The 27,328-nt window shown below is 39.4% G+C and overlaps 1 protein-coding gene across 1 annotated transcript; it reads right to left on the reverse strand.

Moving 5' to 3' along the window:
• On the reverse strand, positions 1 to 23,212 carry LOC115106218 (RPE-retinal G protein-coupled receptor-like). The gene is made up of 7 exons (XM_029628780.2): positions 23,044 to 23,212; positions 22,592 to 22,748; positions 21,095 to 21,216; positions 14,948 to 15,101; positions 9,602 to 9,719; positions 1,849 to 1,962; positions 1 to 163 (listed from the first exon to the last, which is right to left on the reverse strand). Exons 1-7 carry the CDS (start codon positions 23,120 to 23,122, stop codon positions 20 to 22), a joined length of 888 nt encoding a protein of 295 aa, XP_029484640.1. The 5' UTR covers positions 23,123 to 23,212; the 3' UTR covers positions 1 to 19.
• Between the last annotated feature and the right edge of the window lie 4,116 nt (positions 23,213 to 27,328).

The following is a 27,328-nucleotide window of genomic DNA, read 5'->3' on the forward strand; positions in this document are numbered from 1 at the left end:
TGATTTTCACATGCTTAGTTTATTTGAACTTGTTCTCAATTTGAGGCACTTCAGTCTTTTCCCCAGTGAGGAACTGCCAGATGCCTCCTCTGTAGTTCTCATTGCCCAGGGCGTACACGAAAACGTTGAAGGTGGGAGAGGTCTTTGCCAGAATAGGAGCCAACTTCAAACAGAAGACCAAACAGAGCAATGTCAATGTCTCAGTACGAGCTCAAGAAGAAACAAATGGTACATTTGTGTCAAACTGTACAACAAGTTTGTTAAAATACAGATATACATAAAGGGTTGAATGACTCAGTTGGTTGGAAAATGACATTTGGCACATCAGAGTTGTGAGTTTGATTCCTGAATGGGCAATACACTATACAAGTATGTGTTAAATGCACATTGCTTTGGGAACCAACGGACCATGAGTTACAATGCATTTGGAAAGTATTCAGAACCCTTGAATTTTTCCACATTTTGTTTTACTTTACAGCTTTATTCTAAAATGAATGAAACATATAAAAATCTTCTTTAATTTACACACAATACCTCATAATCACAATGCGAAAAGAGTTTTTTTTAAATGTTTGAACATTTATTACAAATCAAAAACAGAAATACCTTATTTACATAAGTACTTAGACCCTTTGCTATAAGACTCGAAATTCAGCTCAGGTGCATCCTGTTTCCACTGATTATCCTTCTACAACTCAATTGGAGTCCACCTGTGGTAAATTCAATTGATTGGACATGATTTGGAAAGACACACACCTTTCTATATAAGGTCCCACAGTTGACAGTGCATGTCAGAGCAAAAACCAAGCCATGAGGTCGAAGGAATTGTCTGTAGATCACCGAGAAAGGATTGTGTCGAAGCACAAATCTAAGGAACGGTACCAAAACATTTCTAAAGCAGTGAAGGTCCCCAAGAACACAGTGACCTCCATCATTCTTAAATTGAAGAAGTTTGGAACCACCAATACTCTTCCTAGAGCTGGCAGCCCTGCCAAACTGAGCAATCAGGGGAAAGGGGCCTTGGTCAGGGAGGTGACCAAGAACCCAATGGTCACTGACAGAGATCCAGAGTTCTTCTGTGTAGATGGGAGAACCTTCCAGAAGGACAACCATCTCTGCATAATTTTATGAATGGAAGCCATTCCTCAGTAAAAGGCACATGACAGCCCACTTGGAGTTTGCCAAAAGGCACCTAAAAATGCTCAGATAATGAGAAACATGATTCTCTAGTCTGATGAAACCAAGATTGAACCCTTTGGCCTGATGCCTAAAGCGTCACATTCAGAGCCCTGACTTGAACCCGATCGAACATCTCTGAAGAGACTTGAAAATAGCTGTGCAGTGACGCTCCCATCCAACCTGACAGCTTGAGAGGACCTGCAGAGAAGAATGGGAGAAACTCCCCAAATACAGGTTTGCCAAGCTTGTAGGTGCTTCAACTAAGTACTGAGTAAAGGGTCTGAATAGTTAGGTAAATGTAATATTTCAGTTTATTTATTTTTTAATAAATTTGCAAACATTTCTAAAAACCTTATTTTGCTTTGTCATTATGGGGTATTGTGTGTAAATTGATGAGGGGGGGGGGGGGGAAACAAGTTAATAGATTTTAGAATAAGACTAACGTGACAAAATGTGGAAAAAGTCAAGGGGTCTGAATCATTTCTGAATGCACTGTATATAATCAAGCAGTGCGATTAATGACTACTATATTACACAGAAACCCTGAGTATTGCATTTGGTAAATGGAGTAAAATACCGTTGGCATACACAAAGTCATATGACCTTGAGAAATCTATATGAAGTTTTCTGTCAGATTAGATGTGCTGTGTGCGTGTGTGTTGTCCTTACCATCCTAATTTTGGGAGAGACCAAGTTGGCATTCTCAACAGCAGCGTAGAAGGCAAGGACTCCATAGGGTCCCCAGCAGAACAAAAATGTCTTCAGGGGAGTGGAAGTGTTAAACTGTAGAGAGATTGACAGTATATTACTTACAATGCCTTCAGAAAGTATTCACACCCCTTTACTTTTGCAAAATGTTGTTGTGTTACAGCCTGAATTTTAAAATTGATTAAATAGTTTTTTTTGTCACTGGCCTACACACAATACCCAATAATTTCAAAGTGGAAATGTTTACAAATGTATTCAAAATTAAAAGCTGAAATGTCTTTAATTAATCCATATGTATTCAACCACTTTGTTATAACAAGCCTAAATAAGTTCATGAGTAAAAATATGCAAGTCACATAATAAATTGCATGGACTCTCTGTGTGCAATAGTGTTAAAATAATGTTTTATGTAGCACACACATAGATTTATCTGTAAGGTCCCTCAGTGGAACAGTGAATTTCAAACACAGATTCAACTACAAAAACCTGCAAGGTTTTCCAATGTCTCGCAAAGAATGGTTGGGTTAAAAAAAGCAGACATTGAATATACCTTTGAGCATGGTGAAGTTATTAATTAAAGATACAGGTTGGATAAACAACATTGTAGTTACTCCACAATACTAACCTAATAGACAGAATGAAAAGAAGAAAGCCTGTACAGAATAAAAACATTCCAAAACATGCAAAGGGAGAAAGAGAGAGCAGAGAGATGGAGAGAGAGAGGGAGAGAGAGAAGGAATTGTTACTGTTCAGCCATGAAGAGAACAAAAAAAGAAAGAAAAACATCTCGGATCATGGGGCTTACATGCATGTGACGGTCTGGTCACAAGCATGGGATAACGGCTGGGATAGAAACACAATATGTAGCTTACCATAATTTCATAATGAACTACATTCCGAGTTCAGCTCGTAAACAAAGACATCATGCACCAAAACAGGTACACAGGGAAACGTTGTTCACTGACCATTGAGTAATCCCATGTTTCATATTCATACTGCAATATAATTGGGGGTAACAGGTTTGTTTGTGTATGTGTTCTTTTTGAGTACACATGACACAAAGATTGGATTGCCATGTGTACAACTTTTGTATCCATAAAGGAATGTTAATTACATAGTTTACAGTTTTGTAGACATTTCTAGTAGAAACCCAACACTCTGTTTGTCAGGGGAGTCTGAGAGGAGAGGGTTTTTTTTTTTTTTCCAAAATAGTGATAAGGTGATGTGTGGATTTCAGGTCTTGGATGTGTGTGTGTCTGTGTGTGTGTGAGAGAGACACAGAGAGAGCATGTCTGTGTGTGAGTGATGCTATTTGAAGGTTACATAACAGTAACAGTGCTGCCTTAGTGAGAAGAGCTCACGCTTTCCTGCAGCATAGTCACATTTGTGCTCCGACTAGCGCGGTCTTAGACCTAGCTACAGCACCATGAGTAAATGTCTTATGCAACATATAGAGGCAACCTGATTCAGTCCCTCCAGTCCCGCGGGACGTATGTATATAGTGGCTTCCTTTACGGCACAGTGGTTGCTTTTCAAACCAACTCACCTAATCCCTTCTCCCCGGGGGCCTTGATGCTCTACACCTTACATGGGCAAAAAAACTAAATAGATTAACATTGGCACTATAGGGATTGTGCATGTTGACAGAGGGTGTTCTTTAATGGAAGCCTCTCCAACATAATCCAGGTAGAATCAGGAATTCCCCAGGGAAGCTGTCTAGGCCCCTTACTTTTTAAAGTCTTTACTAACAACATACCACTACCTTTGAGTAAAGCCAGTGTGTCTATGTATGCGGATGACTCAACACTATACAATTTTTTTAATTAACTAAATAAATGATTATTTACAATGACGGCCTACCCCGGTGTCATGACGTTGGCCTGGGGGGTAGGTTTATGACAGTCATAAATACCTCTTCCCCCCTTTTTCCTCTCTTTACCCTACTGAGGTTACCCTTGGTTAACATAGAGATTCTGAGAACGTCAGAATGTGAGGGGAAAGGAACTATATTCTGGTAATCCGAACAATTGAACATATGCGGTGGTACTTAATGAATATGATGTCCGTTTGGTTGTCATCTGAGACATTCTCATCAATGATAAGATGACATAAACTCTACAGTGGAAAGTCTACACATCAGAGTTATCGGATTCACATATTCACATATTCACATATTCACATATGAAATTATTTGTGATGGGATGAAATGTGATTTTAGCTTTTAAAATGTGAGTTTTTATGTGTGGGTTTTCATAAGATATTGCTGCTCACTCAGTGGCCCGCCCACGTGAAGAGACAGAGGTTGTAAACCGTCTATCACACAATGACTACAACTTATCCAATTGACCACCAGAGACATTCTTCAAAGGACAAAGGACTCGGTTTGACAACACAGACTTCCATCTACCACCAACCTACTGAAGCGCAGCTCAGAGTAAATGTTTATTGCCCATTTTCCAAAGGGCGGTAATTTAGAATGCATAAGATACTGTATTTACGATAGCACAGCTTTTTCCCTTTGTTCCTAAGTCTCCCGCCTTTCACTCAACCCAGTCCCTTTTTCCTTTGTGTAACAAGCTGTCATATCTGTTCCGCCCGCTAGGGATGTTTTCCTTTATGACGTAATTTGTAATCAAGTTATGATTAATTGTGTGTATGTGTAATTAGTTAAGTATTTAGTAAATAAATAATGAAACCCAATTTTGTATTGCTGATTCAACTTGTTAGCCAGGGTTCGTGCAGATAAAAGGATTTACAACTTTCAGATGAGACTGAATTAAAGTGACGATTGATATGGACGGCTATTGATGTAAAATATTACTAGGTCTTTAAGAGTTTATTCGGAAGATAACAGCTCTATAAATATTATTTCGTGGTGCCCGACTCTCTAGTTAATTACATTTACATGATTAGCTCAATCTGGTGATATTAATTACAGATCAATTATTTTATAGAATAGCATGTTATATCACTTATTCCGGCATAGCCAAAGACACGACACCAGCCAAACCCTAATGACGCTGGGCCAATTGTGTGCCGCCCTATGGAACTCCTAATCACGGCCTGTTGTGATACAGCCTGGAATCAAACCAGGATATGTTAAGACACCTCTAGCACTGAGAAGCAGTGCCTTAGAACGCTGCGCCACTCGGGAGGTACTACAGTGATTGAAATGACTGCTACACTTAAAGCGATGCAGTTAGTTTCAGAATGGGTGGCAAGGAATAAGTTAGTCCTAAATTAGTGACCCGATTTAGTAAACTAGGCATATGTTGCAAGTAATGACTTCGCAAGAGAGCCGTTTGAATGGTAAAAAAATGTTTTTAGCAACTCGCGTTTTTTTGGCAGAAATGCTTTCTCGAACATGTGAACTTTCATGTGCCGTAATATCAAACTTGTACGCTAGTTAGTGAGTGTAAGGGGGAATTACTTTTTCAGTAACCTGGTTATATTATGAGCCTAGTTGGTTTAGCCACAGAAAAAGCCAGCAACCTTCCCGCTAGTCATGATTGGCTGAGATAAGTGGGCTGGACATGCTGAGAGATGAGGTTGGATTGGTCTGCCATGTAGCAAGAACTTGTCTATTGGAGCTGGTCAGTATTTCTAGGTAATCGTGTCGAACAAGTTTTTTTTTAAATGTATCACGTAGTAAAACTGCATAAACCTAATGTCAAGTTAAAGTGTATTGTTCGCTAGTTAACATTAGCTGGCATGCTCACTAGCTAATGTTATGTGTATGCTCTCCGCTTTCTGGAGGACTGAGTTTTGAAATCAATGGAATTTGAGTATGATAGCTAATGAGATGGAGAAAGCACCCGTCTGGATTACATCTTCAAACTAAGGGCAACCATGCCTAGCATCAGACAGAAGACGCATCCAACCATGATGTAAGATAGTCTAGCTAGCTACATTCAGATATTACACATTTCTAATTTTGACAGTATGGTTTAATTTCAAGTGTACTGTTAGCTAGTTAACATTAGCTGGCTGGGTCGCTATGTAATGTTATGTGTATGATCTTATTCTTTGTATCTCAGACACATTTGCTTGACTAGTTATAGCCATAGAACTGGTTGGTTTGCTACCTGCAAATTCATGCAGGGTAGTAACGTCATGAGTTGTGATTATGGTCCATTGTTTAGCTAGCTAGCTACATGTCAAGACTCCACTATGCAAGTCTCCATTTCAGTACAATGTCACTGCAACTGTTGTTAGACGTACTAGCTGATAAATTCGCTCTGGCTATCTACTCCAATTTCAGACCATGGATAAGATATTGTAGCTTGCTACATTTTCAGATTTTACTCGTTTCTAATTTTGACAAAATATTATTTTCAAGTTACAGTGTACTCATAGTTAGCTAACATTAGCTGGTTGGCTTGCTAACTAACATTATGTCATGCGTTGGGATTCATTGTTTACCTACCTAGGTATCTAGCTACATTTCTTAACAAAAAACTCATCTTAGTGTGCCAGAGAGCAGAATAACTGATACATTTTTAACGCTGAACACCCATTGAATATGTCCGGTGTCAGTAAACGTAATTCAAATCGTAATTCACTTGTTGCCAGCAGCACTGTTAGAGTCACCAATGCTCTGAATAACATGAAAACAGCCTAACCAGCTCTGCTAGGGTGAGTAAAAGGGTCACAGTGCGGTGTTCTCTCATTATGTGTCTGGAAGTAGCTAGCTAATGTTAGCCAGTTAGCTTGGGTGCTTTCGGCTCAACCCTACTTATTGGCCTGAGCGTACAGTGTGCGCCTTGAATGCGAAATGCTCTGCATTTACCAACAGACAATCTGACTGCACAGTTGAAGTCACCAAAGCTCTGGATAACATAACAGCCTAACCAGCTCTGCTAGGGCGAGTAATGTTCAGCGAGCTGTTCTCTCTCTCTCTCTCTTAAATGTCTGGAATTAACTGGCAAGTTAGTACAGAACGCTCAGATCAACCCTTAAAGAGAGGGGTGGGACTAAGGCTTAAGAGGGTGTGAACAATGCTGAATGGGTGTACACAAAGGGCTCTCCAATAGCAGTACCAAAACATTAAAAGATAGTTATCAAAAGTTAGTTTACATGTTGATCAACTTTCAAAGCAGAATTACTTTCCCATTTTTTCTTCAGATGCAGTGTATGATATTTCACTTTGTAGCTCTGATTCTCTACTTTTATCCAATGAAAAAAAAAAGGAAATTCCAAAGTTGCTCCAAAAGACCAAATCCAGGTGGTGAGTAATGTATCAATGTATCAAAAACTAAAAGCATTGCATTTGAGAAAAATCATTAACTAAACCCTAAACCTCAACTAAATCTTGTAATATGGAAATTGAGCAAGTTGAGGTGAGTAAAACTGCTTGGAGTATCCCTGGATTGTAAACTGTCATTGTCAAAACATATTGATACAACAGTAGCTAAGATGGGGAGAAGTCTGTCCATAATGAAACGTTGCTCTTTACAGCACTTTCAACAAGGCAGGTCCTACAGGCCCTAGTTTTGTTGCACCTGAACCACTGTTCTGTCGTGTGGTCAGGTGCCACAAAGAGGGACTTAGGAAAATTGCAATCAGCTCAGAACAGGGCAGCATGGCTTGCCCTTGGATGTCCACTACCGTTCAAAAGTTTGGGATCACTTAAATATGTCCTTGCTTTTCAAAGAAAAGCTTTTTTTGTCCATTAAAATAACATAAAATTGATCAGAAATACAATGTAGACATTGTTAATGTTGTAAATGACTATTGTAGCTGGAAACGGCAGAGTTTTTACGGAATATCTACATAGGCGTACAGAGAACCATTATCATCAACCATCACTCCTGTGTTCCAATGGCATGTTGTGTTAGCTAATCCAAGTTGATCATTTTAAAACGCTAATTGATCATTAGAAAACCCTTTGGCAATTATGGTAGCACAGATAAACTGGTGTAGCGATTAAAGAAGCAATAAAAGTGGCCTTCTTTAGACTAGTTGAGTATCTGGAGCTTCAGCATTTGCGTCAGCATTTGTGGGTACTTTCTTCTGAAACTCGTCAGTATTCTTGTTCTGAGAAATGAAGGCTATTCCATGCGAGAAATTGCCAAGAAACTGAAGATCTCGTACAACGCTGTGTACAACTCCCTTCACAGAACGCAAACTGGCTCTAACCAGATGCTGGCCTTCTAAGCAGAGTTCCTCTGTCCAGGGTCTTTTGCCCATCTTAATCTTTTCTTTCTATTGGCCTATCTGAGATATGGCCTTTTCTTTGCAACTCTGCCTAGAAGGCCAGCATCCCGGTGTCGCCTCTTCACTGTTGACATTGAGACTGGTGTTTTGCGGGTATCATTTAATGAAGCTGCCAGTTGAGGACTTGTGAGGCGTCTGTTTCTCAAACTAGACACTAATGGACTTGTCCTCTTGCTCAGTTGTGCTCCCACTCCTCTTTCTATTGCTTGGAAGGCAGCCACGGTTCGTCCTTTATTTAAAGAGGGAGATCAAGCTGATCATGATGTGTTAAAGGCCTATTTCTAATTTACCCTGTTTATCAAAAGTGTTCGAAAAACTTGTCAATAATCAACTGACTGGCTTTCTTGATGTCTATAGTATTCTCTCTGGTATGCAATCTGGTTTCCACTCAGGTTATGGATTTGTCACTGCAACCTTAAAAGGTCCTCAATGATGTCACATTTGCCCTTGATTATAAGGAATGTTGTGCTGATATTTGTATCAACTTGGTCAAAGTTTTTGATACTGTAAACCATTCCAGTCTTGTGGGCCGACTAAGGAGTATTGGTGTCTCTGAGGGGTCTTGGGGCTGGTTTGCTGACTACCTCTCTCAAACAGTGCAGTGTATAAAGTCAGAACATCTGTTGTCTCAGCCACTGCCTGTCACCAAGGGAGTACCCCAAGGTTCGATCCTAGGCCCCACTCTGTTCTCAATTTACATCAACAACATAGCTCAGGCAGTAGGAAGCTCTCTCATCCATGTATTGTCTTATACTCAGCTGGCCCCAGATTTTGTGTTAAAGGCTCTACAACAAAGCTTTCTTACTGTCCAACAAGGTTTCTCTGCCCTTAACTTTGTTCTGAACACCTCCAAAACAAAGGTCATGTGGTTGGGAAAGAAGAATGCCTCTCTCCCCACAGGTGTGATTATTACCTCTGAGAGTTTAGAGCTTGAGGTAGTCACCTCCTACAAGTAATTGAGAGTATGGCTAGACGGAACACTGTCCTTCTCTCAGCACATATCGAAGCTGCAAGCTAAAGTTAAATCTAGACTTGGTTTCCTCTATCAGAATCGCTCCTATTCCACCCCGCCTGCCAAACTAACCATGATTCAGATGACCATCCTACCCATGCTAGATTACAGAGACACAATTTATAGATCGGCAAGTAAGGGTGCTCTCGAGCGGCTAGATGTGCTTTACCATTCAGCCATCAAATGTGCCACCAATGAGCCTATACTCCTCTGTAAACTGGTCATCTCTGTATACCTGTCGCAAGACCCACTGGTTGGTGCTTATTTATAAAACCCTCTTAGGGTTAGGGTATAACACTCCCCTTTTGGTAGGCCGTCATTGTAAATAAGAATTTGTTCATTAACTGAATTGCCTAGTAAAATAAAGGTTAAATAAAACGAGTAGCTGCTGCCTTGGCATGGGGATCCATAATAAATAAAAATGAAAATACAGTATTGGAATAGGGCTTAGCCACGAATGAAAATAATAGCAGACATGCTTCTTACCCTGGGGTTTCCAGTCTTTTTGAATTTCTGGCCGATGGACTGGTAGGAGGACATGACAACAAAGGTCTGGATGGCCATGTTGAAAATGGCCATGGGGATCAGGTAGGATGCATAGTTGCTGTTTAGAAGAAGAAAGAACACAGGATGTTATGAAACAAGTGCACCTGGGGAGCAAAGACGAATGTTTTACAATACAGAAATAGACAATACTCTACAGTGGCTGGCAAAAGTATTAACCCCCCTTCGCATTTTTCCTATTTTGTGGTTTACAACCTGGAATTAAAATAGATTTTGGTGGGGTTTGTATCATTTGATTTACACAACCTGCCTAACACTTTGAAGATGCAAAATATTTTATATTGTGAAACAAACAAGAAATAAGACAAAAAACTGAACTTGAGTGCGAAACTATTTACCCCCAGAGTCAATACTTTGTAGAGCCACCTTTTGCAGCAATTATTGGGGTATGTCGGGGTATGTCTCTATAAGATTGGCACATCTAACCACTGGGATTTTTGCTCATTCTTCAAGGCAAAACTGCTCCAGCTCCTTCAAGTTGGATGGGTTCCGCTGGTGTAAGGCAATCTGGGCTTTGACTAGGCTATTCCAAGACATTTAAATGTTTTCCCTTAACCTTTTATAACTAGGGGGCGCTATTTTAATTTTTGGATGAAAAACGTTCCCGTTTTAAACAAGATATTTTGTCACAAAAAGATGCTCGACTATGCATGTAATTGACAGCTTTCGAAAGAAAACACTCTGACGTTTCCAACCCTGCAAAGATATTGTCTGTGAGTGCCACAGAACTGATGTTACAGAAAAAACCCAGATAAAAATACAATCAGGAAGTGACGCATTTTTTAAAACCGCCTCATGGCAATGACTCCTTATATGGCTGTGGAGGAGATGACCTTTTTTTTCATTTTTTTTTCAGCTAACCTTTTCCACGTTTTCCCCAAGGGTTCTGCAGCATTGTGACGTATTTGTAGGCATATCATTGGAAGATTGACCATAAGAGACTACATCTACCAGGTGGTCGCTTGGTGTCCTCCGTCGCAATTATTGCGTAATCTCCAGCTGCAGTATTTTTCCGTTTGCCTCTGATGAGAAACCGACTGCCAGGAATGATTTTTCATCGAATAGAATTGTGAAAAACACCTTGAGGATTGATTCTAAACAACGTTTGCCATGTTTCTGTCGATATTATGGAGCTAATTTGGAATATTTTTCAGAGTTTCCGTGACTGCAATTTCAGGGTGATTTCTCAGCCAAACGTGAAAAACAAACGGAGCTTTTTCGCCTACAAAAATAATATTTTTGGAAAAAAGGAACATTGGCTATCTAACTGGGAGTCTCGTGAGTGAAAACATCCGAAGCTCATCAAAGGTAAACAATTTAATTTGATTGCTTTTCTGATTTCCGTGACCAAGTTACCTGCTGCTAGCTGGACAAAATGCTCTGCTAGGCTATCGATAAACTTACACAAATGCTTGTCTAGCTTTGGCTGTAAAGCATATTTTGAAAATCTGAGATGACAGGGTGATTAACAAAAGGCTAAGCTGTGTCTCAATATATTTCACTTGTGATTATCATGAATAGAAATATTTTCTAGGAATATTTATGTCCGTTGCGTTATGCTAATTAGTGTCAGTCGATGATTACGCTCCCTCATGCGGGATGGGTAACTAGAGGATAACACTCCACAGTTCGCTCCCGCATCTCTCCCACCACAGAGGTCACCCGCCCATTAGACAGCCGTAGACAATGCATACCCTTGGCTTCACCTCTCTGTCTTTCCAAACCAAAGAAGAAGGAGCTGGAAGCATCCATATCATTGAGCATGGAGAACCTAGCTCTTACAAGTGCTCCTTTTGCTTTAACCTGGAAAAAACTACCCAGGTCCCTATGTAGTTCAGATAAAATTAGTCTGGAGGCCTTCATTGCCTTCCCCCACCATCTCTACCTCCATCTCACTAATACAATGATCTAGTTCCCCCAATAGTATCCTACCCTCTGAGAATGAGAGAGCTGTGTACTGTTGACAGAAAAGCCGAATTTGGACTTTTCCCACATCCCACCATTGACTCAGACTCATACTCCTCTCTTCGCTGCCCCCACCGTTCCCAAAATGTCTGGAAACCTTAACAAAAAGTGGCATCTTGTAAGAGCTTTACATTAAACTTCCAATAGCATGCATGCCGGGGCCCTGGTGAAAGTCAAGCCATGGTTATGTGGTGATCCGAAAACCCAACCAGTAGAATGGTAGAGCCCAACAGCCTATTGCTCAGATTCCTGGACATGTAAAACCTTCATCCATGTATACTGTCTTGTGTTGGGATGTTTAGTTCTCCAAACATCCACTAGATCAAACTGATGAATGATGTCCCTTAACACTCCCACTGACACTGAATGAGGCTCTACCCCATTTCTGTCTTTCATAAAAAATCCATTGTACAGTTCCAGTCCCCTTCAATCACCAGGTGCTACCTGTGACAGTTCCTGTCTAAGACACCCAAATAGAACCCTCCTCTCTCTCCCTGTGTTAGAGGCATACACATTTATAAATGTGTAAATGTGCATTGTTGATTTCTACTTTTACAACAAGCAGCCTACACCTACATACCATTTTTACAGACAGAACTGGTACAAACAGGACTGCCACCCCTGCATTAAAATGTGTCCCATGGCTAGACACATTTGCCCCTTTCCACCAGAGCCCCCAATCGACTTATTCAACACATCACTATGCGTCTCCTGCAGAAACAACACCAGTACTTTTTTGGTTTTACATATTCACCCAACACACTCTTTCCCGCATCCCTGGCACCATTTATATTAAGCGAGCCTACCCGAAGAGTCTCCATAAGAGGTGGGAGAAAAGCCAGCAAAGAAATCCTCAGACTCACTTTCCTCCTCATCTCCATCTCCCATCCTGACCACCTGCCCTTCCTCTCTGGTCAGGGCCTTCCCGCCAGCACCAGGCAAAGGTTCCATGGTGCCTTTGACCACATCCTTTTTCCTTTTCTGCTTGACACCCTCCCCTCCCCCCTAGTCTCTTACACTTCCCCATTATACTTTCCTCATCAACTAGCATAACCTGACTAGACCCAGCCTAATCTACACCACTCTCCATAGCATGACTACACCCAGCCTCAGCTACCCCACCATCTCTAGCCTGACTAGGCCCAGCCTAATTTACACCACCATCTCTTGCATGACTAGGCCCAGCCTCATTAACACCACCATCCCTGGCATGACTAGGCCCAGCCTCTGCTGTCTGCATCTCATTTCCCCCTGCATGTTGATTTGCTCCACAAGGTGACCTCACCTTGTCTACGGCCTTTATGATGGCATGCAAAGCTCTTATGCCCAAATTCCTCACACTCAAAACATCGTAGACTATCGGTGCTGGCAAACCCTGCGTAGAGCCCCTTCCTATGCATTACTTTAATGAGCTGTTGCTCATTGTTATTCAGAAGCATAACCACTTGCCTTTTTGTACTTTTTATATTATGTATTCTGCTTAAAATCAACCTAAAATTGAGCACATTTGACTTTTATTGCTTTATGTCAAAAAAAACATTGCAAAATGTATTGCAGAATTTCAGAAAAGCTGCCGCAAAATCAAGCATTTTTGGCCGCAGAAATCCCAAAATGTAGAAATCCCCAAATGTTCATAAATCCTGGAGGGACTGTTCATTACAATATTTAGTTGAGATATATGGTTTTGTGAATGATTTGTCCCAAATACATTGCTTTTAGTTTATGAAATAGTTAGGACAAACTTATTCCTTGCCACCCATTCTGAAAGCCAGTCTCATGTCATTAGTAAACACTGAGAAAAGTAAGGGGCCTAGACAGCTACCCTGGGGAATTCCTGAATCTACCTGGATTTTGTTGGAGATGCTTCCATTAAATAACACCCTCTATGTTCTGTTAGACAGGTAACTCTTTATCCACAATATAGCAGTTGGTGTACAGCCATAACACATTTGGTTTTTCAGTAGTAGACTATGATCGATAATGTCAAAAGCCGCACTGAACAAAAAAGCCTGACGATCTTTTTATCATCAATTTCTCTCATCCGTCATTTGTGTAAGTGCTGTGCTTGTTGAATGTCCTTCGTGCTTAAAGACTGTTACTGTAAAATGGCATTGTATATGGTCAAACACCATTTTTTCAAAAAATTTACGAAGGGTTGGTAACAGGCTGACTGGTCGGCTATTTGAGCCAGTAAATGTGGCTTTACTATCCTTAGGTAGGGGAATAACTTTTTCTTTCCTCCAGGCCTGAGGGCACATACTTTCTAGTAGGCTTAAATTGAAGATGTGGCAATATCATCTGCTATTATTGTCAGTAATTTTCCATCCAGGAAGTCAGACCCAGGTGGCTTGTCAGTGTTGATAGACAACAATATACAATCTCTTATACACTAGATTAGGCCCAGTCTTTGGAACTTTGGTTTTCCTAGATATGGCTACTATATTGTGATCTCTACATCCGATGGATTTGAATACTGCTTTCAAACAAATTTCTGCAGCATTAGTAAAGATGTGATCAAAACATGTTGATGATTTAATTCCTGTGTTGTTTGTGACTACCTTGGTTGGTTGAATGATAACCTGAACCAGGTTGCAGGCACTAGTTACAGTTTGAAGCTTTCTCTGGAGTGAGTAGCCAGAAAATCACCCAGAAAATATAACTCTATTGATTCACACACACTATCAACCATATCAACCATTTCACACATGTTATCCAGATAACACCAACAGGCTCCTGAAGAGCTTCTATTCCCATGCCATAAGACAGCTAAGTAGCTAACGAAGTAGCTAACAAAATGGCTACACAGACTATCTGAGTCTACCTTTGTATTTTATTCTTATTTTTGCACTGTCTCTGTGCACACTCACAGGGCCCTATACACTTCGCACACTGATACTTCAACACTCACTACATCATTTGCTCATACGCACATACATTTGTACTGACTCTACACACACCCACTCACATACAATCATCATATACACTGCTACTACTCTACACATATCCTGATGCCAAGTCACCTTACCCCTATACATATCTACCTCTATCACTCCAGTATCCCTGCACATTGTAAATATTGTTCTGGAACTGACCGTGTATATAATATGCTTACTTACATAATTGTGTTCTGTAATAATTTTTATATTGTGTGTTTTTGTTCTACCTTGTTATTTGTAGTATTATATTGTTATTGATTACTGCAAAGTTGGGTTTAGAGATTGCAAGAAAGGCATTTACCTGTACTTGTGCATGTGACATTAAAAACTTGAAACCTGAAACTTGAAACATGGGTGTCTTTGTCACCTGTCTCCTTTGCTGTAGTCCAGGGTACAGCATGTCCTGAGGGGTTCGTAGTCATACTCTCCCCAGCCGATGAGGGGCATGGCTGACCAGAAGGCGGTGAACAGCCAGATGAAAATAGCCAGAGTGATGGCACTGCTCCACTGTAGCTTTGTCCCTGATGAAAAGCACAACCATAGAAATACAATAATTATTATAGAATCTATTACAATAATCTATAGAAGCCATGGAAGTGGAACGATTAGACTAGATTCTATTTCCAATTGAAATGGAGAGGGAGAGTAAAAGTGTGTGCTATGCTATTAGAAACACACACAGTTACTCTCCATCATTCCAATGGAAAAATGAAATATCCCATCAGGCATATGATTTTCCAGGACTAGACATATGTACAGTGCATTCGGAAAGTATTCATACTTTACAGCCTTACTCTAAAACGGATTAAAAATACACTACCGTTAAAAAGTTTGGGGTAACTTAGAAATGTCCTTGTTTTTGAAAGAAAAGCACATTTTTTTGTCCATTAAAATAACATTAAATTAATTAGATTGTAAATGACTATTGTAGCTGTAAACGGCAGATTTTTTAATGGAATATCTACATAGGCGTACAGAGGCCCTGTCACGACATCTGCCGAAATCGGTGCCTCTCCTTGTTCGGGCGGTGTTCGGAGGTCGACGTCACCGGTCTTCTAGCCATCATTGATCCATTTTTCATTTTCCATTTGTTTTGTCTTGTCTTCCTACACACCTGGTTTCAATCCAATTCATTACCTGTTGTGTATTTAACCCTCTGTTTCCCCTCATGTCTTTGTCAGAAATTGTTTTTATGTCAGTGTTGTATATGTATTTGTATAGGTGCGCGATGGGTCCTCGTACCCATTTTTGTTATTTATGTACATTTAGTGTTTGGAATATGTTTAGTGGACTGCTATTAACCTCTCTAGGGTATGTGGGATGCTAGTGTCCCATCTGGCCAACATCCAGTGAGGCTGCAGGGTGCAATTTCAATTACAGAAATGCTCATTATAAAAATTCAGAAAACAAAACATATTTTACATAGGTTTAAAGATTAACTTCTTGTTAAACCAACCACAGTGTCATATTTATAAAATGGTTTTCGGCGAAAGCATACCTAGCCCAGAACATAGCCCAGTTGACAAATTATTACAAACAGTAACCAGCCAAGCAGAAGCGTTACAAAACTCAGAAAAAGAGATAAAATGAATCCCTTACCTTTGATGATCTTCATATGATGGCAATCAGAAGAAATTCATTTACTCAATAAATGTTCCTTTTGTTCGAAGAAGTCTCTTTATATCCAAAAACCTCAGTTTTGTTAGCGCGTTTTCTTCCGTAATCCACAGGCTCAAACTCAGTCAAAACAATCAGACAAAAAATCCAAATTGTATCCGTAAAGTTCAAAGAAACATGTCAAACGATGTTTATATTCAATCCTCAGGTTGTTTTTTTAGCCTAAATGATCTATCATATTTCAACTGGACAATAACGTCGTCAATATAAATATAAAAGGTAAACAAGAAATGCACATGCGCCTGAAGAACTCTGCGTCACGTTAGGTTCCGCTCGTTTAGACTGGTCTTACTCCCTCATTTATAAGAATACAAGCCTGAAACGATTTATAAAGACTGTTGATATCTAGTGGAAGGCATAGGAACTGCAAAGGGAGTCCTAAAGTCAATGGATACTGTAATGGCATTAAAAAAAAAACTACTTCCTGAATGGATCTTTCTTAGGTTTTCGTTAAATCAGTTCTGTTATACTCACAGACACTATTTTAACAGTTTTGGAAACTTTAGATTGTTTTCTATCCAAATCTACCAGTTATATGCATATCATATCTTCTGGGACCGAGTAGCAGGCCGTTTAATTTGGGTAAAATTCTGAATGCTGCCCCCTACCCTAGAGAGGTTAAAGAGTCTCCATTACACTCCGTTTGACTCTCCTGCGCCTGACTTCCCTTCCACCTATACACACGACTCTGACAGGACAATTATCAGCAACCCTCTCTCCTGCGTTCCAATGGCACGTTGTGTTAGCTAATCCAAGTGAATAATTTTAAAAGGTTAGTTGATCATTAGAAATCCCATTTGAAATTGTTAGCACAGCTGAAAACTGTCTCTAACCAGAATAGAAAGAGGAGTGGGAGGCCCCACACAGAGTTGCAAAGAAAAAACATATCTCAGACAGGCCAATAAAAATAAAAGATTACAATGGGCAAAAGAACACAGACACTGGACAGAGGAACTCTGACTAGAAGGCCAGCATCCCGGAGTTGCTTCTTCAATGTTGACTTTGAGACTGGTGTTTTGCAGGTACTATTTAATGACGCTGCCAGTTGAGGACTTGTGAGGCATCTGTTTCTCAAACTAGACACTTTTAATGTACTTGTCCTCTTACTCAGTTGTGCACCGGGGCCTCCCACTCCTTTTTCTATTCTGGTTAGAGCCAGTTTGCGTTGTTCTGTGAAGGGAGTAGTACACAGCGTTGTACAAGATCTTCAGTTTCTTGGCAATTCCTCGCATGGAATAGCCTTCATTTCTCAGAACAAGACTAGACTGATGAGTTTCAGAAGAATGTTCTTTGTTTCTGGCCATTTTGAACCTGTAATCAAACCCACAAATGCTGATGCTCCAGACACTCAACTAGTCTAAAGAAGGCCAGTTTATTGCTTCTTTAATCAGAACAACAGTTTTCAGCTGTGCAAAAATATTTGAAAAGGGATTTCTAATGATCAATTACCCTTTTAAAGTATAAACTTGGATTAGCTAACAAAACGTGCCATTGGAACACAGGAGTGATGGTTGCTGATAATGGGCCTCTGTACGCCTATGTTGATATTCCCTTAAAAAAAATCTGCCGTTTCCAGCTACAATAGTCATTTACAACATTAACAATGTCTACACTGCATTTCTGATCAATTTGATCTTATTTTAATGGACATGAAATGTGCTTTTCTTTCAGAAACAAGGAAATGTCTAAGTGACCCCAAACCTTTCAACGGTAGTGTGTGTGTATGTATATATAGTGCATTCAAAACTATGAAATAACACATATGGAATCATGTAGTAACCAAAAAAGTGTAAAACAAATCTAAATATATTCTACATGTGAGATTCTTCAAATTGCCACGCTTTGCCTTAATGACAGCTTTGGCATTCTCTCAACCAATTTCACCTGGAATGCATTTCCAATGGTCTTGAAGGAGTTCCCATAATATGCTGAGCACTTGTTGGCTGTTTTTGCTTCACTCTGCGGTCCGCCTCATCCCAAACTAAAATAGCCCTTGCACAGGCTGGAGGTGTGTTAGAGCATTGTCCTGTTGAAAATCAAATGATAGTCCCACTAAGCCCAAACCAGATGGGATGGCGTATTGCTGCAGAGTGCTGTGGTTCCCATGCTGGTTAAGGACAAATTCTAAATAAATCACTGACAGTGTCACCAGCAAAGCACCCCCACACCGTAATACCTCCTCCTCCATGCTTTACGGTGGGAAATACATCCGTTCACCCACTTAAATCTCACAAAGACAGGGCGGTTGGAAACAAACATTTGGACTCCAGACCAAAGGACAGATTTCCACCGGTCTAATGTCCATTGCTCATGTTTCTTGGCCCAAGCAAGTCTCTTCTTCCTATTGGTGTCATTTGGTAGTGGTTTCTTTGCAGCAATTCAATCATGAACACCTGATTCACACAGTTTCCTCTGAACAATTGATGTTGAGACATGTCTGTTACTTGAACTCTGTAAATAATTTATTTGGGCTGCAATTTCTGAGACTGGTAACTCTAATGAACTCGAATGAACTCTAATGAACTTAACAAATTAGCCAAAATTAGCCCTTTTTTTCTTTTTCTTTTTTACAATTCCTGACATTAAATCCAAGTAAAAATTCCCTGTCTTAGGTCAGTTAGGATCACCACTTTATTTTAAGAATGTGAAATGTCAGAATAATAGTAGAGGGATTTATTTCAGCTTTTATGTCTTTCATCACATTGCAAGCAGGTCAGCAATTTACATACACTCTATTAGTATTTGGTAGCATTGTCTTTAAATTGTTTAACTTTGGTCAAACATTTTGGTTAGCCTTCCACAAGCTTCCCACAATAAGTTGGATGAATTTTGGCCCTTTCCTCCTGACAGTGCTGGTGTAACTGAGTCAGGTGTGTATGCCTCCTTGCTCGCACACGCTTTTCCAGTTCTGCCCACACATTTTCTATGGGATTGAGGTCAGGGCTTTTTGGAAGCCACTCCACTACCTTGACTTTGTTGTCCTTATTAAGCCATTTTGCCACAACTTTGGAAGTATGCTTGGTGTATTTGTACATTTGGAAGACCCATTTGCGACCAAGCTTTAACTTCCTGACTGATATCTTGAGATGTTGCTTCAATATATCAACAGAATTGTCCTCCCTCATGATGCCATCTATTTTGTGAAGTGCACCAGTCCCGCCTGCAGCAAAGCAACCCCAAAACATGATGCTGCACCGCCGTGCTTCACGGTTGGGATCGTGTTCTTCGGCTTGCAAGCCTCCCCCTTTTTCCTCCAAACATAACAATGGTCAAAATGGCCAAACAGTTGTATTTTTGTTTCATCAGACCAGAGGACATTTCTCCAAAAAGTACGATCTCTGTCCCCATGTGCAGTTACAAACCAGTCTGGCTTTTTTTATGGCGGTTTTGGAGCAGTGGCTTCTTCCTTGCTGAGCGGCCTTTCAGGTTGTGTCGATACACAACACAAGGTCCTGCTGTTGTTCTGGGATTGATTTGCACATTTCGCACCAAAGTACCTTCATCTCTAGGAGACAGAATGCGTCTCCTTCCTGAGCGGTAATGATGGCTGCGTTGTCCCATGGTGTTTATACTTGCATACTATTATTTCTACAGAGAAACATGGTACCTTCAGGCGTTAGGAAATTTCTCCCAAGAATGAACCAGACTTGTGGAGGTCTACAATTTTTTTTATGAGGTCTTGGCTGATGTCTTTTGATTTTCCCATGATGTCAAGAAAAGAGGCACTGAGTTTAAAGGTAGGCCTTGAAAAAAAGCCAAAGCTTCTAAAGCCATTTTCTGGAATTTTCCAAGCTATTTAAAGGCACAGTCAATTTAATGTGTGTAAACTTCTGACCCACTGGAATTGTGATACAGTGAATTATAAGTGAAATAATCTGTCTGTAAACAATTGTTGTACAAATTATGCACAGAGTAGATGTCCTTACCAACTTGTCAAAACTATAGTTTGTTGACAAGAAGTTTGTGGAGTGGTTGAAAAACGAGTTTTAATGACTCCAACCTAAGTTTATGTAAACTTCCGACTTCAACTGTATATATCAAAAACGTTCCACAGGGATGCTGGCCCATGTTGACTCCAATGCTTCCTACAGTTGTGTCAAGTTGGCTGATGTCCTTTGGGTGGTGGATAATTCTTGATACACACAGGAATCTGTTGAGCGTGAAAAACCCAGCAGCATTGCAGTTCTTGATACAAACTGGTGCACCTGGCACCTATTACCATACCCCGTTCGAATCCACTTAAATATTTTGTCTTGCCCATTCACCCTCTGAATGGCACACACACACAATCCATGTTTCAATATTCTTAAGGCTTAAAAATCATTCTTTATCCCGTCTCATTCCCTTCATCTACACTAATTAAAGTGGATTTAACAAGTGACATTAATAAGGGATCATAGCTTTCACCTGGATTCACCTGGTCAGTCTATGTCATGGAAAGAGCAGATGTCCTTAATGTTTTGTACACTCAATGTATAGTTTGACAAGGTCATAACACAATAGAAAGTGTGTCAGTGTGGGCATAGCCTGCAGATTATGTCTTTGTGAGAGGTCATTAAAACCATATAGATGAGTGACCTCATAACAGACCAATAGACTCTTAGGCCAGATGGCCTTTTAGGATGCTGTGAGGCCCCAAGAACAGCTGCACACAAAGATTAGTCCTGTTTAGTATGTGTTTGTTTGTGCATTTGTTGTTGGGGATAGATATGTGTGTGTGTAGGTGTGTGTGTGCGTGCGTGCGTGCGTGCGTGCGTGCGTGCGTGTGTGTGTGTGTGTGTGTGTGTGTATGGAGATGTATGAGACCTAAGAAACCTATGAGACTCATGCCACTGACTTGTGCAGTACTGGTGGTATCTGTCCCATGCAATGGCAGCAATGAAGTGGATGCTGGCGAGAGCTGTCACGAAACCCTGGAAGCCATGAGTCTGGCAGCCATCAGAGCCATAGGGCCAGTACCTGGAGAAGGGCATACAGTAGTAAAGAGGGGGAAAGACAATACATAAGGCCTTAACATTATGGTATTATTTTTATTGTGTTCAACAATGAATTGATAGACTGGTAGAGCACAATGTAACAGAAAACTGTAATTTATTGGTCATTTTTAGTGTTATCAACAGTATTACTGCATCATACTGTAAATGATGGTGCATTGTGGGAAAATTGGCATATTTCAAATGGTACTGTAGTTCCACCCCACAGAATGCAGTACCGTACCGCATTGTTTCGTTTGAGCCCTAAAAACCTTTATGACCATTAGGAGATGCATGGTATGTTTGTTTCTGCCCCATTAACATATTTTGAGGTGTTACATGAGTGAGAATGCTGTACCAATTTAACTCATATGTAGTTATAGTGTTCTGTCAATTTAAAATGTGTAGTCAACAGATTGAAATGGCAGCAAGACACAAAGCTTAAAGTGTTGAGCATTATGTCATGTCCTTTTGGTCTGTTCTACCCTGTAGTCTCTGTCGGTTTGGAAGTCTTTGAGAAAGCCTCTAGAAGTGCAAGTGATTTAAAAGGCAAAATATGAAATAATATACTGTAATATACTAGCAGCAACCTGCTTGCACTAATCACTTGTTATTACAGTGAAATACAAACTCTTCCCCTTAATGAATTTCCTTCATTTGTCCATTAATTAATTAATGAATTCATTCCGATTACGGTAGCAGTTACATTTTTATAGTATAATATAGGCAAGTGTACAGTCAATTTGTGGTAGTGTACTGTGTGTCATTGCACAGTACTTGCTTTGATACTGTATTTATATTACAGTAGGTGTACAGCAATATGAAATACAGAATTTTACTCACCACCGAGATGCCTGTAAGCTACTGTCAAATTAATGGCAAACACTTTACAGTTTATAGAACTAAACTGCAGGGAAGGCCAGTGTCTGTTTATGATATTTTGCATTGGCCATGGTCATCTATTAATACACATTTGAAGTGAATCTGGTGCCTGTTTTAATCCTAAACCACCTAGACGCCAACCCAGAGCATCATCGTTCATCCCCCCCGATTAAAGAGTTCTAAATCCTCCGCCTTTATGCATCACAGCACAGTCCCCGGAAGGTCTGTTATGACTCTACCTCGTTGGTGTACTACTCTAAAACTATGCAGAGATATTGATTAGCCAATGATTGGAATATGTCAGAGAGAGAAACATATTCTCCTTTGAGTTGGTCCGCTATGGTATTGAGAACCCCCAGTATATAATATTCCATTTTCAATTCATGGTATTTTGCAGTGGCAAAACGTTGCAACAATGTGTCAGTGTGAGTAAAAACTGAATAAGGCGATGGAAAGGATTAGTATGCTATGTCACTCACCTCAGAAAACTGGAGAAAGCAGCAATGGTTGCGTTCGTAGAGATGCCCATATCGGCCAATGCCAAACTCAAGACTAGGAAATTGCTGGGGGTTCTCAGTTCTCTTATTTTGAGGAAAGCAGCGACTGTCACAGCATTCAGGAAGAATCCCAGAAGACCTTTAAGGGACACAACACAGAATATGTTATAAACACAGTGGCAGTGTGCATAGCAGAGCGCATATTCCATGGCTGTTTAAACAATAATGTGTTATTCCAGACTATTGAATGTAAAATTATATCATGCAATTGTCTGGACAAAATCAGCATTTCATTCATATTGCATCAGGTCACAACTGCGCTGCTACCACAAAGAGTGCGTAAACAGGCCACCAACCCTGAACACGGAGCATCAGGTCTAACATTGCATATAGAAGCATAGCTACCGCATTTATGGATGAATTCCATCACTCACCCTCCACTAGCAGACAAGATCCCAAAGAGAATACATCAAAGTCTGAGAAACCATCCGGTAAAGGGTAGGAAGACACCATCTTCAGTGCGATTTTTCACACCAGTAAAGCCCAAATCACAGATCTACTTACTCTTCACTGTCCGCTTGCTTTACAATGTGCCTCTAACCTAACTGATCCCACTTTTAAAGGGGCATTTCACGTGAAAAAGCATGCATGCAATTATGTAAAGCTCTCTCACTCTCTTGCCCAAATCCGCACAAGAATGTATTAATGAACATAACAACACAACCCACTGTCCCCTAATACGTATTTACACACCGCTACTCTAAAGCTCTCTATTAGTTACACAACAAGCCTTTCTGTCTGTGTGAGACCACCGTCTGGAAAAGGATGACCTTAATGTCAAATGCACATGTTTGATGTAGTCTATACAACTCTGTTGAAAGGGTGTTCTGTTACTAGTTACCTGTCCAAAATAACGTAACTTTTGGATTAGCCAAACATAATCGGATTACTTTCAGTTACTATTGGATTACTTTCCCCTTAAGAGGCATTGGAAGAAGACAAAAAGGATCCGTCAAACACATTTGGTGTGTAATCATAGTGGTCTCTGACTGGTGGTCAGACTCACTCAAGTTTCCATCCAGTTATGTTTGTAAAGTCATACTGTATAAAAATCATAATTTATTTGTTCCATATGGTGGAATATTTTTGCGTCTGTAAAATGTATTATGGCAGTGGAAATTTGGCCGTGAATGTGTTAGCCGTAGCTAGAAGGCTAGCTAGCAGACAAAAATAGGCCACATGTTTAAAAAATATAGAATTAGTTAGTGATTTAGTTATTTGTCATGTTAAAGTTCTGCACTATGCTAAGTATATGTGTCCCCTTCTTTGGGTCTGATAGCACAACCAAAGGAGAGAATCACTCAAAATAAATCCACTTCAGGAGATGAAGTGAGTGAGTAAGACTGGAGCACTCCACAAAGGATGTGATGATTTACATATAGTGTCAAATCTTCTCAAATCATTGGATTCATGTTTAGGAAAACTGACTGCAAGATTTGTTCACACAATAGGCAAGTTATATTAATTATTTAAGGTTTTTTTGTGCATTATTTTGTGCATCATTAAGTAATTAATTGTTTCCCTTACATTTAAAAATGGTAACTGACATGCACACACACACACACACACACACACACACACACACACACATACACATTTCAGACACTCATCTCAGTGAGACACTGACCTCACTGCGAAACTGAGACAATGAACTATTCTAAGATTTGACTGGAACAAAGCAGGATAATCAAATAACTGCAGGATGTTTTAAAGGTATGAGATCTATGTTCATAACTTCATGAATAAACAAATCTAATGGGAAAGTCAACTCTGTAAGCTTTGCTATAGTTCCGTAATACAAAAGGAGGCTTAGTTGAGCGAGATGACGAGATGCTTTCTGTGAGAGATACAAAAGCCACAACTTGCCATAAATTATACCATCTATTCTTTAGTGGAACATGCTATAATTGCGACATCCTAATTGGCAACTTTTCATACCATAGGGTTAGAGGGGAGAACAATGGTCATATTGTTTGCCTACAAAACTGGATTATCAGATTGGGAAACCTTGGGAAATGTCATTAAAAACCTGAAGCCCAGTGCAGTCAAAAACATTATTTTCCTGTGTTTTATATATATTTTATATATATTTATTTCCACACTATGAGGTTTGAATAATACTTTGAAATTGTGAAAATGATGATAATTCCCTTTTTAGTGTAAGAGCTGTTTGAAAAGACTGCCTGAAATTTAAGCCTGTTTTGGTGGGATGGAGTTTTGGCCTGCCCGGTGACACCGCCAGGCGATAAATTAGAAAGAGAGTTTCAAACCTCTCTGCCAATAAAAGCTAATTTTAAGTTTTCCCATCCCCAGTTAGACCAATCCTAGCAAAATTCTTGCTTGAGAAATTGCTCTTTTGCTAAGAAGATATTTCTTTTTAAATTTGACCATTTTAATAGATACTTCATTTTTACCCAGAATGGATTTTATATTGAGATAAAAATGGCTGCATATGATCACACAAATCATCATTACTAAATGAGGTCATTTAGGATTCTGTAATGTTTCACGTATTGTGTATTTTAATAAAATGATTTAGATGTGTGCTTTCGGTTTCTGTTTTGGTCTGTGACCAAAATAAATACACTACATGTTTTAATGCATGTTTGTTCAGATCTGAGGCTATGTAATTTGTGATAAAAACTAGGCTATGTATGAGTCTCTAATATGACTTGTCTGACATAGATTTGTGTTATTATGAACTGATCTGTTTATAGCATAGCTCTTAGTTGTCTCTAATATTAAAGCCAAGCTCACAAATCCATCTGTCCATTGCTGACCTCAGTATGGCTGGCTTTAGGTGTACAGAGAAATTGCCATCTGCACATTTTTGGCTGTCATGGAAAAACACATTTTTCATGAAAAAACAACAATATTTTCCAACAATATTTTCCTCTAATTATATCTGACCCACAAATAAAATGTATTTCCAACATTTGACTCTGTCAAAATATATCACTGATCATTTTTAACCTATGCAATTTTGTTTGGCACTTATCATTTTGATATTTTCCATTTCCATTTCCATTTCCATTTTCCAAATATATAAAAAAATATGCCAAATGTCTCTGCCCAAAATATGTCAAATTGTATCTGGCTAATTTAGATTTCATATTTTCCTCATTCAGCTTGAATAAGGTACAATTTTAAGGCACACTTGATAGAAAAGTCTCAATTTGTCAGGCCATGGAGTCTACAAGATCTTGAAAGCATTCCACAGGGATGCTGAGCCCACAGTTGTGTCAAGTTGGCTAGATGTCCTTAGTAGTGCATGAAGTAATAATATTTTACTGTCAGCCATTGTTGCCATTAATGCTAGTTTGACCACTAGAGGGCATCTTTGGAAGCAAATTTATTAAAATGACATGCCCCTAGAGTCCATTTAACTGTAGCTGTTTTAATGAAACTTACTTATTAGCATAAAGACTTGAAATCACTGGCCACTTTAATAATCGGAACACTAGTCACTTTAATAATGTTTACATATTTTGCATTACTCATATACTGTATTCTATTATATTCTACTGTATTTTAGTCTATGCAGCTCCACCATTGCTAGTCCAAATATTTATATTTATATGTTCCTTTCCTTTACTTTAAATGTGTGTGTATTGTTGTGAAATTGTTAGATATTACTTTTTAGATATTACTGCACTGTTGGAGCTAGAAACACAAGCATTTCGCTACACCCACAATCGCATCTGCTAAACATGTGTATGTGAACAACAACATTTGATTTGATTGGAAAAGCCTACTTCAATATATGCAGTATATCTATCAATCATCACACAGCATACAAGTCATCCATGTCTTTAAATAAAGTCAAGCATTTTAGTTATAAAATGAAATAACAAAGGGAGCCTTGAATAATTCAATAATGAATAAACCGCAACATGTCGGCTAAAGCGATTGAATTCAGGAATGCATTTGTCAGTGTTTTAATATTGACTGTACTAGAGACTTTAAAACCTTTTTTTGTTAGAACAGATTATATAGGATTGATAATAATTTGTTTGTAAATACTTATAGTATTTGTTGTACTGTTTATACTGTTAGAAATGTAGCTTAATTCAATTGATTAGTATTATGGTGTTTCTATTCCAATAAAAATGAAAATGCATTTTGCAGTAGCCTATGTAGGCCTTAGGGTTTCCGTCTGGAAAATATGGCTCTATAAAACGTGACCGGTCAGGAGTAGGCCTAGGCTACTAAGCAACCTGCGAGTGAAGGGCAAAATAATCCTAAAATTTCCACAAACTAATTGTAAGCTAACCAATTCCCAAATGAAGATTCAGTGAAAATAAAAATCTGATAGATTTTTCAAGATCAGTCCCCATGCTTGTCTCAAAGCAGAGCGAAACAGTGCTGAAATAGTTGATCACACATGGTTAGGCTAATGCTTCCAATGCGATTATAACAATTGGATGACTTTGGGTGTTTCAGTAAGCAACACTTTGTTGCATTCAATTGCTTGAGTCTAATTTATTCCAATGTTTCTGTCATTCAGATATATTTATTCCCACAGTAATTCAATATAGATCTATCCAGACGTGGTTACAAAACAGTGCATGTGGTGGGCTATGCAAAGAGATGTCTCACAAACATCCATGCATACATTTAAAGTCCTTCAACAAGGCAATAGTCTATTGTCCTGCTGAT

This window comes from Oncorhynchus nerka, linkage group LG23 (genome assembly GCF_034236695.1).
Source record: "Oncorhynchus nerka isolate Pitt River linkage group LG23, Oner_Uvic_2.0, whole genome shotgun sequence".
Lineage (NCBI taxonomy): Eukaryota > Metazoa > Chordata > Actinopteri > Salmoniformes > Salmonidae > Oncorhynchus > Oncorhynchus nerka.